Raw genomic sequence first — 11,900 nt, 5'->3', positions numbered from 1 at the left:
ATATATATCTCAGCCTGTTTTGTTATAATTTACTATTGATTACACTGTGATATTGTAAGTAGCTGTGCATTATATTGATCAGTTAGGACAGTTATGGATTTACAAAACAAAGCACATTCTCTTTAAGACTACAGTGGTCCCATGGCTGGGAAATGATTCAAACTTAAACAAACATGGATGCTACGATTAACACAAATAATAATAAATAAGCAGGTAAACATGGCTCCGCATTAAAAATACTTACTTTCCAGAGAAACAAAATAAATGTAACCATACTTCTTGATAAAGTATATTGTCCCTTTTACATGGTTCATATAATTGCACCACCAGTGTTTTTGCTTGTGCTACCTAAGGCACCACCTGATTCATTAATGTGTTAACACTGTATTCCAAATTTGAGATACAGATATTGAGAAAAATGCTTGGCCAGATTCTAACCCATATGTGCAACACTTGCTGTGGTTAAGTATCCCTACAGTAAGTAATTCGATATTTGCTATCGGTATTTTAACACCAATTCATACAGCAAATATTGCTTTGGTTTACAGGAATGGAACAGACTTTTGTATATAACCCATGCTCTAATTCATGGTACATTTATGCATCTTTATATATAAATGTAGCAGAAAATGCAACCAGGGTTAAACACTACTTATAATATGTGAAAATGAAGATCCTGCCTTAAATATATTCCCATTTACAATCAATGCACATGATCTTTTAAACCATGGGTAAAACAATGCATAAATGATGGGGTTGATGGCAGAGTTCAAATACCCAAACCATAGAACTGTATTGTATACATCTTCTGAAGCTGAAAAATCTGTGTAAGGGTCCACTAAAGTTACAATGAAAAATGGCAGCCAGCAAAACAAGAACACACCCATGACAATACTTAGTGCTTTTGCTGCTTTGCTTTCAGCCCTGAAAGACAGTTTATTCTTTGCTTTATCAGTGTGAACATTCTGCTGATTACGTACAAGCTTAGCTTGCTTACTGGCAACAGAGAAAATGTGTATGTAAATCCCAATCATCATTGTCCCTGGCATAAAGAAACACAGTGCTGAAGTAATTACTGCCCAAATCTTGTTAAAAGCAAGAGAACAGGAGCCAGTACAAGCAAATGTGGCTAAATAGTTTTGGATTCCCTCAGTGTGTACATTGGAAAAAACAAGCCCAGAAGAATACAGACAGGAGAAAGCCCAACTGATACATATAAATACCAATATGACATTAGTAGTTATGTTTCTGCAATAATGAAGAGGCTGACACACTGCATAGTATCGGTCAACAGAAATAAAGAAGAGATGAAATATAGAGGTTGTAGACAATGTCATGTCTAAGCAACTGTGCAACCTGCAGAATAAGTCTCCAAAATACCAGCAAGATGTTAATGACCTCACCATGCTGTAAGGCATAATCACCAGTCCTAACAGGCAATCTGTAATGGCCAAGGACAGAATAAGGAAGTTAGTCGGAGAATGGAGCTGTTTAAAATGTGACACTGAAATGATCACCATTAGATTTCCTATGGTTGTGAGTACTATAGCTCCAGCCATTACAATGAACATAGCAGAAAAACTTATAGGAGCCCTGTTGGTCCTAAGGCAGGAGGTGTTTCCAAATTCCAAGCAAAAGTCCATATTCTACTTGGTTGGTTGGTTGAATGAATAAATGACAAAAAGTTCAGATGTCTTTAGTGAGAAGAATCAAAATTCCTGCAAATCAAAACAAAGCAAAAAAACAACAAGGAATAAATGAATATGTTTGTGGTCACCTTATATTAATTATATTTTACCCAATAATGATGTTTGTTAATATGCTGGAAGATGCTTTTTTTTCTTCTTCATTACATCTTTACGTCTGTTAACAAACCAATAAGGGAACTAATGCAACATTTTTTAACAATTCTGAAATTCATTTTATTGAATATATTGCATTTGTTTGAACTTAAATGGGATGGGATATTAAACGGATTGATGATTTTACCAAAGTTGTTGCTTACAAATAGTACTTTGCAAATGATGACTTTTTTCAATTCATTCTTTTTTTTATTTTATCCTGTTTTGCCAAAATTAACATTTTAAAACGTATTACATTTTGTCCCTCCACATTCATTTTTGAGAGTAGCAGCTCACTAATCCTGGTGCCCAACTCTCAATCTGATATGCTGACAAAGCTTCATTAGTCACTATGCTCATTAGGAGCTGAAGCGGCTCATTTATGAAGTTTTAACAGTTTTGAGTCAGTGACCAGGCTTGCTGGGTTGCTAAGAGAAATTTGAAGGCTAAAGACACCATCGGGCTGATTTACAAAAATATATCAAGACCACTAGGACAGTCCATCATACCGTCTAATAGCTCTTTCTCTGAGAGTAATTCAAACGTGCAGGCATGTATACAAAAAGTAAGTAGCTATTTAAAATATTACATTGATTTTTCTGAATAACAATGAGAGTACTGATGTACCTATTATGAGTATGTTGTTGGCTACAACAGATGTACAAATCCATTGTAGATGTAGATGAAACAGGTATAGAAGCAGTGAGACAGTAGACAATACAAATTAGATGGGCAATCCAAATTATATTTGGCCCCTGGTGGAGACTGTACTGTTTATACTGAGATTTATGTTATAAAAAATCATTGATCTTTAATCTGCTGAGGAATATAGTTTTTCATTAATTTAGTCACTTCTCATAAAAGAAAAAACTATTTAGTCAAAAGGTTTATTGTGTTATTAAACACAGCTCATACAGTGCACAGGTCAGGTCAAATGAAATGTTGTTTCCTTAAAATGCAATGTAGACTACTTCTCCTACACTACTATAGACATTATAAACATAGCACATTGGACTGTAAAATGGCACTGGCTGGGTATTGTGTAGCAGTACTCTTTGTTCATGCATACATTGTCATGAGAAATTAAATTAAGCATAACATGACAAGTAGCATATCTACAATGATATTACAAAATGCCCTGAAGATTCCTGAACTATGGTGAAACAAGTAAGCAATTAAAGGAGAGGAATGCATAGGGCAAGTATTAGTGGATCCAGAAAGGGCAGAGAAAGTTAAAAAACAAGATATATCTCAGCATATGGTTGTTCGCATTAGGTTGAAACAAGGCATAAGCCATTAGTTTTTAAATGTATGCCAATAGATTATATCCCAGCATGTGCAAGTGGAGGAGAGATTAATAAGGAAGTTTTTTGGATATAAGATTGTGTTGTGTTGTCTCTAGGGGACTTAAAAGGCACCCCAGTTGACAGTTGACAGGCTTGGTGCAATTAAATGCACTAATATGTATAATATATGTTTATTTTCAATATTATTTTTATTACATTATACATACTTTCCTGCATTTATATTTATCAGAATAAACCAGCTTTAGTCACTTTACTCCTGCTCACATACCGTATAGTATGTTAGTTCCTCATTACTAGGTAATCATGCTGTTCATGACTGGTTAATGTAAATAAAGATACATGAAGTAAAAATAAATATTACTTTGTATTCTGGGTTTATTTTAACATGAAAGATGTGTATGGCATACCTACCTTTAGGTTTTCACTGCAGATTTATTCCTCTTAAGTAATCAGTGACTCTACCAAGTGTTTCAACAGATGTAATTTATATAAACATAATTTTTCCCAAAAGATTACAGTTTTGTTCCCAGAAGAAATGAATGTAAAGTACTGTCAATGACTTGTTTACATCAGGGATGAGCAAGTATTATTATTTGGCCTCATTGAAGCACACACTGCTTTTATAATTAGAGCAAGTACCTTTTAAAAAGAAATGCTGTCTGGCTTACATGAGCTCAGGCAAAGTCTAAGAATTGTCTTTGTTTCAATTTGTGTTTAATGGGTAAATATCCTGACAAAAACCTTATTTTAATGTAAAAAGGATTCACAAGAGAAATGAAACATTCATGGACAAGTACCAATAATTATTTGTATGTTTGTTATAAATTTTAGATGCATTCTAAAAGTCATGGATGAGTCCAATATTAAACCTACCTTTTTATTAGAGTGGGCATTTCTTTGAAAAAGGAGAGTTTAAGAGATTAAATGGGATCTGTGGCACCTTGTGACAACATTTTTGTCTAACACTACTCAAAAACTGCAACAGACATCAGTTTCCCCCCCCCCCCCATTCAGCTAACTGGGTGGTCCAAATGGAGGCCTCTTGCTAAACTTTAAATTAAATAGGATACCGGGACTACTCAGCAAAGTACAAACTTTAACTTATTAACCATGTATTTTGTGTGGAAAAAAAAACACACCAAAACTTTAGACTTAAATGCATTTTACGCAAAAAAAAAGCTGTGAAAAATGGCCATTGACTTGAAGTATGTTCACATTGACAGATTGTTCATCACTACTAATCACATTGTAAATTTAAAAGTATTACATATGCACAAGATCCACATGTAGGCCGTTAGTGTAGCAAGATCAGTGTGGGACTGGGAGAGGCAGGGCCCACTGGAAAACCTAGAATAAGCACCCTCCCCCAGCTAAGGGCACCCTTCATCACATCACCCAACTCCACCCCCGTCCAGCGTTGATAATTTTTGCCACCGATTATCAATCACTGCATTCTGCCCCACACTCCACCACTGTGCTACATTGTGCCCAGACCATGGGGCCCAACAGGACTAGGGCCCACTGCATTCCCTCCCAGTGTCCTGCAGGCCAGTCTGGTGCTGAGCACCCACCTTTAAACTGGGTGTTTGGGATACCATAAGACTGCCTATGGCAAACTCCAAAAAACTGCAATGTCTGTTCTAAGAAGCAAGCCTGTGCTTATTTTACCATTATTTTTTTCCTTTTCTATAAAAAACTTACACATGTTCCTTACAACTAGTCTGTCAGTCAGTGTCAGACTGGCCCACCAGGATACCAGGAAAACTGGTGGGTCCACATATTAGTGGGCCTTCCTGCTCCATATTGGACCTTTTATGCCTTTATCTTGGTCATTCCTCTTTTCTCTAAGAACAAAGGGGAGTAATGGAGAGAAGGTTAGATATTACCATAGAAAAGTAAACAAAGGGATTTCTGGGAATGAATAGCCTATAGGATAAACCCATGTAAATGGGATTTTTTTAAGAGTTTGGAATTCATTCCCAGAATTCCTTTTGTTTGCTTTTGTCTGTATGAGGCAGTCTCCTCAACCTTATTTATTTGTTTGTAGAACCACATGCTGACTCTACCTAAGCTGATCAGAAAACCCTGCACTACATTGATGAGTCTCAAGAAAGGCAAAACTGGTCTGTAGTTGGGAATCTGATCAGCTATTATCCTGGCTTCAGCTTCAAACCCAGTGGGTGAGCTGTAGCCTATAGGATAAACCCATGTAAATGGGATTTTTTTTAAGAGTTTGGAATACATTCCCAGAGTTACTTTTGTTTGCTTTTGTCTGTATGAGGCAGTCTCCTCAACCTTATTTATTTGTTCATAGAGAAGTAAGAAGGAGAGATTAGTGCAATAAAGATGCTGATTGTGGAAAAGAGAAAAATACCATGGAGCATTTAGTCCAAGGATTTATGTTGAGCCCTGGCAATCCCAGTCTGACACTGCTTTCAGTTCAGCTAGCTCTGCAAATGACAGGGCATACTAATGCAAGGGAGACTGGTATTCAACACAATTATGCATCGATGTGTGTGCAAAAATTGTAATCCACTGTGGCATCTTAAAGATGTTCTCTGACAAGTCTTTCACTTCTATGTTATTCCTTAGGTGCTAATTACCTTGCATGTAGGTGTAAATTGCTGATACAGACCTGACCACACTAGGTGGTTTAAGGCAGTGCTTTCCAACTTCTGTGGTACAGAGTGCCAGGATTTTTCCGGCCTACATGGTGGAGAGCCGATAATGGAAGCCAGGTTTGACCACTCCCCCTTTTTAAACCACACTCACTTGAAACCACACCCAAGTTATTGCATGACCATACCCATATTAGGTGGTAGTACAGCAAATACCTGCCATACTCTACCTGTCCTATGTTGCCTATGTGTGCCATACTCTGCCTGCCCTATGCTGCTTGTATGAGCTATACTCTGCCTGCCCCATGCTGCCTGTGTGCCATACTCTGCCTGCCCTATCCTGCCTGTATGTGCCATACTCTACCTGCCCTATGCTGCCTGTGTGTGCCATACTCTGCCTGCCCTATGCTGTCTGCCATACTCTGCCTGCCCTATGCTGGCACTGTTCCTATAGTCTGCACAATAACTATATATTAAAAACCGACTTTGCCATTGCCAGTTGTTGTAATTCGATTGTTTGGCCCCAGGGCCAAACGATCGTATTACCCTGGATTCTCCCGATATCGCCCACCCGTAGGTGGGGGATATCGGGAGAAGATCCGCTCGCTTGGCGACATCGCCAAGCGAGCGGATCTTATAGTGTATGGGGACCTTTACACAAAGGTAAGCCATCAAAGCAGCCAGACAGGTGGGGGGGGGGGCACACAGAGGGGGGTTATGAACCGCCAGTTGGACAGCACTGGGTTAAAGCATGTGTTAACAGTGTTGTGACAGATTTCCAATGCAATAGTTTACAAAGTTTTTGTATGTAACTGTATTGGAGCTACCCGGACCTAAAGGGTTTAAGGAGGGAAGCCTTGACAAAGCTAGAAAGGCAGGTAGGTGGAAGCATCAGATTATGGTCACAGTGAGAAGGGAGGAGGAAAGGAGTACCTCATGTTGCAAGGAGACCACAGCAAGAACAAGCCAGTGCATGGAGTCAGCGGCGATCATCCCGCCCACCTGACCTAAATGGTTTGGTGAGAGGGTAAGGGATTTGGTGTTTAAAGTGTTTGGTTTAACCATCTTGGGTTATGGTCCCAGGAGGTAGGAATTCGGAGTAAGGCCTACTTATGATTTCTGAAAATAAAAATTAGGAATGGCCCTCATTAGATTAGATTCACCTTTTTGTCATTACACAGGTATAAATACAGGGTAATGAAATGAAATTTAGCATCTAACCAGAAATGCAAGGAACAGCAGTGCAGTATATAAAATATAGCACAATGTAAGTAGAGTGAAGTTGAAGTAAATACAGTGAAGTTAAGGTAAGTGCAGTGAAGTTGAGGTTAATACAGTGAAGTTAAGGTAAGTGCAGTGAAGTTGAGGTTAATACAGTGAAGTTAAGGTAAGTGCAGTGAAGTTGAAGTACTTGTACAATACAGTACAGTGACATCATATATATGAATCAAATCCAACAGGTTTAAAAACTACCTCTTAACTTAAATAAAAACTGCACACAATGCACACAATTGTACATGAAAATTCCACAGTATATACAATGTGTTTTTATGATGTAAAAGGAAAATATTCCATGGTTTACATTCAATATATAAAAAGAATTCCAGTATATTCAAAGTTTATTGAGAATAAGAGTTGTATTGTAGTTGTAAAGCTACGTGCCCTAGTGCCCTAAAATCTGCACCAGGGTGAAAAGCCTCAAAAAGTTACAGAAATTTTAAAAGGTTATATATCAAGAACCTAGCCAGGTACTTTTAAAATTACACCCTTATTCTGACTCCAACATAATAAAATATTCACTGAAAAAGCATCTATGCAGTTTCTAATCAAGCAGATAATGCTGGTGTAGCAATAACCCTACGCATTTCATGCATGCACGCTTTCTCAAGGGGTTTTGCCTTCACTTGCCCACCTCAGCGCAGTGCAGCGCATGGCAGAGGGGTCCGTTCACTCCAGTAGAGAGGGCAAAGATATAGTGTTATTGTTTATTCAATTGTTAGCTTGTTTACAGTTTTAATAAAGCTGTGGCATTTTACACCCATCCTGGACAGCAGGGAAAAAAAAGTAAATGGCAATGGTTCTGTCACCCGCATGTCTTGATGCTGCCCTGGTCAATAAACAAAGTAAATAAGATAATGATGTAAATGCAAAGGTTTATTAAAAGAAACAATGGGCTACAGAAAATATTACAGAATGCAGAAATAATCTCAAAAATATGCAATACAGTAACAGCAAAGGAAGACAAGGGACAAGGTTTTTTGCTTAGGCAAAAATAGCAGCTGTCAAAACAGACAAGTTCAGCTAATGTTTTTGGAGCTAAACTACAAATCTTTGGGCAAATGATCCTAAATGCTAAAAAAAAAAAAAAAAAAAAATAATTTCACAAAAATGAAGATCTGCAAACCCCCATATTTATTGTGAACAAAAAGTAAATTAAAAGAGGCTTCTTTGATTAACCATTAAGAAACAACTGTGTGTATGGAGCCTTCCAGGTAGTCTGCTCAACCGATATATGGCCAAAAATTGCCCAAATACCTAAACATCACAGTTTTCACTACAACCATAAAGGATACAGAGTGAGAGCAAACAAATATTATTCTTTTCTAGTAATATGGCATTGCAGGGAACCATAGTTGGAAATGGAGACTATGGCTATTTCTCATCTCTACAAATATTAATTTGTAAAAAAAATTACTTTGTATTAACTATTGCTCAACACTTGTGAAAATGAAGATCCTGCTTTAAATATATTCCCTGTTATAATAAATTGAAAGGTTTTTTGAAACCATGGGTAGAATAAGGCATAAATAATTGGATTGAGGGCTGAGTTAAAATAACCAAGCCATAAAACAGTACTGTAGACATGTTCGGAAGTTGAAAAGTTAATGTAAGGATCTACTATAGTCAGAATAAAAAATGGCAGCCAGCAAAATAGAAACACTCCCATAACAATGCTCAGAGTTTTTGCTGCCTTGCTTTCAGCTCTGACAGAAACTTTAATCTGTATACTTGGTCTATCAGGCTGGATATTATGGTGATTATGCATATGTTTAGCTTGCTTATTGGCAACAGAAAAAATATGTATATATATCCCAATCATCAGGGTACCTGGAATAAAGAAACTTATCAATGCAGAAATTGCCCCCCAAATCTTGTTGAAAGCAAGAGAACAGGAGCCAGTGCAGGTAAATGAGGCTATATAGTGTTGTATTCCCTCAGTGTGTATATTGGAAAAAACAAGGCCAAAAGAATACAGACACGAGACAGACCAACTGATAAACAGAAACACCTGTATTACATTATTAGTTATGCATTTGTAATAATGAAGAGGCTGACACACTGCATAGTAGCGATCAACAGAAATAAAGAAGAGATGAAATATGGAAGATGTGGACAGTGCCATATCAATACAGCCATGCAACTTGCAGAATAAGTCTCCAAAATACCAACAAGATGTTAAGGACCTCACCATGCTGTAAGGCATAATCACCAGTCCTAAAAGGAAATCTGTAACGGCCAAGGACAAAATAAGGAAGTTAGTGGGAGAATGGAGCTGTTTAAAATGTGACACTGAAATGATCACCATTAGATTTCCTATGGTTGTGAGTATTATAGCTCCAAGCATAACAATTATCATAACAGAATAACTTGCAGGCGACCTGATGGTCCCAAGGCAGGAGATGTTCACAAAATCTGAACAAAAGTCCATATTCAAATTGGTCAAGGAATGCCAAGGAAGCTCGAATATTCTTCTAGTGATGAACATAAGTCTGTAAGACAGTTTGTTAAAATATATGTAATATCTTTGTCACCATCATATTATAGGTAAATATGGAAATTATAACATTTAAACAAATGTGCATTAAATTGATCTCCAAAGCCTCAGGCATTACCTAAATAATATATGCATAGCAAACAGAAAAAGTATGGGATTTAACATTTAAATACTTTTTATTGGCTATAATTATTGTAATATAATACAAAATATATAAAAGACAAAAAATGTCTTCATACACTGAATACACATTAATACAAGAAATGCCTTCCATACATATTCATATATTCTACGACTGCCTAAATAAGACTGTCCCTCAAACTTAATGTGTTAACAGCAAGATCCAGACTTATAGCAAATGTGCAAACTTTAAATGTGCCAATGGAGAAAACAGTGCAAAGATCCTCAGCTGCCCCTAGGGCCTGGTAACCAATTTGTCCCCACTCATGCTACTAAAACAATAGTGTATAGATAGGGCATGATAAGTCATGATAATGTATGCTATAAAACTAAATAAAAGAAGACAGGCATAAAGCATTAGCCATTAAAAAAATCTCTATCTCAATCTATCTATCTAGTGAATTACACATTTGTTTACAACTGATTCTGTATTAGACTATATGTACTGTACAACTGCTTCCTTATTCTTTAATTAACCACGTTAAGATTTTTCTTTTTTCCAGAATGAAGCTGTGCAAGACAAACTTAAGAAATAATACAGAAAACTTGTAAATTCAGTAATATTGTTGAAATATGAGATCAACATACCTGTTGTTAAGATAGCATTATTAACTTGTTTTTTTCTGATTTACTCCAAAACCACCAGTGTTTACAGGAGTACCGTACATCATACTGCTTAAAGGTGACAAATAATGAGGAATTTATATCTACAAAATCTTTCCCAAATGATTACTGGTTTCCTCTCAGAGGACTGGAAGGTTTTAACTGCCTGATTTACTATTTACACCAGAGGGGAGCAATGTAGTCTATAGGATCTTGCTGTAATGATCTCCCTGTCTGAACACTAGTGATTTCATTAATTAATTTAGTGACTAAGCTTTAAATAGCTGGGGCTTTTTTCCTGTATCAGTCAGTGTTTGTATGTAATCTGTATGTTTGATGGATACAACATTTTGTGTAAAGTCCTGCAAAATATACTAGAATTGTATAAATACTTATTATTAATAATTAGGGATGCACCAAACCCACTTTTTTGGGTTCTGTCGAACTCCGAACCCACCCTGATGGATTCTGCTGAATCCCAAACCGAATCCTAATTGGCATATGGATCCTAATGCCTAATTAGGATCGTGAAGGGTTAAAACCCCCCCTAAATTTTAACCCTTTCCGAATGCTAATTAGCATATGCTAATTTATGCTAATCGGATTAGGTTTGGCCGGGACCGTGGATTCGGCCGAAACCATCAAAAAAAGGCTGGATTCGGCCCGAATCCCGAACCGAATCCAGGATTTGGTGCATCCCTATTAATAATACATGCAACTTTATTATAGACTACTAACCCATAGCAGCAAAACAGTTAATTTTCAACAAAGAAAATCTGACTGGTTGCTATGGGTTACCGAACAAGTACTAGTGAGCCATAGTTATCTGGGCCGAGTGAGAGATTCATGTTGGGTAAGAAAGTTTCTTAGAATTTATCCAGCTCAACCCTGTCCCATTAAAGGATAAGTTTTGCAATGGTTTGGTAATCTATTTTGTCATTGTTTAATGTGGACATCATTAAAATGTCTGTCATTTAGATATTAGAAGATACACATATATAGTTTTAATTATTAATAGGTCATGGATAAAATGGCTCATGTTAACCTGTGTATGAGACTCTTTGGAGTATATTTATCATGCCGTGTAAAAAGTGGAGTGAAGCATTACTGGTGATGTTGCTCAGGGCAACCAATCAGCAACTAGGTTTCTACAGTTGGAACACCAAAACAAATCATCTGATTGGCTGCTATGAGCAACATCACCGGTGATGTTTTACTCCACTTTTACACGATAATATTTTACATGATAAATATACCCCTTTATTATGATAAGCTAGATCCCATAAATTATTGATTCGCCACGTGACATCTTTTTTAAGCCTTCTGTTCTATTAAATACATTTACACAATGAGCATATTAAGTATATTAAATTAGAAATTACAACTTATTTTCACAGAAAACACCACCAGCATTTACAGAAATTTTCATAAAAAATTAAACATGTAGCCATAGGTAAGTATTAGTGTTGCTGACCCATCTAAGATCTGAAATAACTGTACAAAGGGTTCTAGAGTCATTGGGGCGGATTCACTAAAGGTCGATAACGCTAATCGCATGCTTTTTTGCGTTAAAACG

General features: G+C 36.8%; 2 protein-coding genes across 2 annotated transcripts; both read right to left on the bottom strand.

The window, feature by feature from the left end:
* Positions 1 to 641: 641 nt before the first annotated feature.
* LOC100487949 (trace amine-associated receptor 4) lies at positions 642 to 1,574 on the bottom strand. Its single transcript, XM_002935812.4, has one exon. The coding sequence runs from the start codon at positions 1,569 to 1,571 to the stop codon at positions 642 to 644; it is 930 nt and encodes a 309-aa protein (XP_002935858.4). The 5' UTR covers positions 1,572 to 1,574.
* Positions 1,575 to 8,467: 6,893 nt separating this feature from the next.
* taar3p lies at positions 8,468 to 9,519 on the bottom strand. The gene has a single exon (XM_004914870.4). The coding sequence runs from the start codon at positions 9,473 to 9,475 to the stop codon at positions 8,468 to 8,470; it is 1,008 nt and encodes a 335-aa protein (XP_004914927.3). The 5' UTR covers positions 9,476 to 9,519.
* Between the last annotated feature and the right edge of the window lie 2,381 nt (positions 9,520 to 11,900).

Source organism: Xenopus tropicalis, chromosome 5, assembly GCF_000004195.4.
Source record: "Xenopus tropicalis strain Nigerian chromosome 5, UCB_Xtro_10.0, whole genome shotgun sequence".
In the NCBI taxonomy this organism is placed as follows: domain Eukaryota; kingdom Metazoa; phylum Chordata; class Amphibia; order Anura; family Pipidae; genus Xenopus; species Xenopus tropicalis.
The sequence above is the reverse complement of the archived record's forward strand: the minus strand, read 5'-3'. Positions and strand labels throughout refer to the sequence as shown.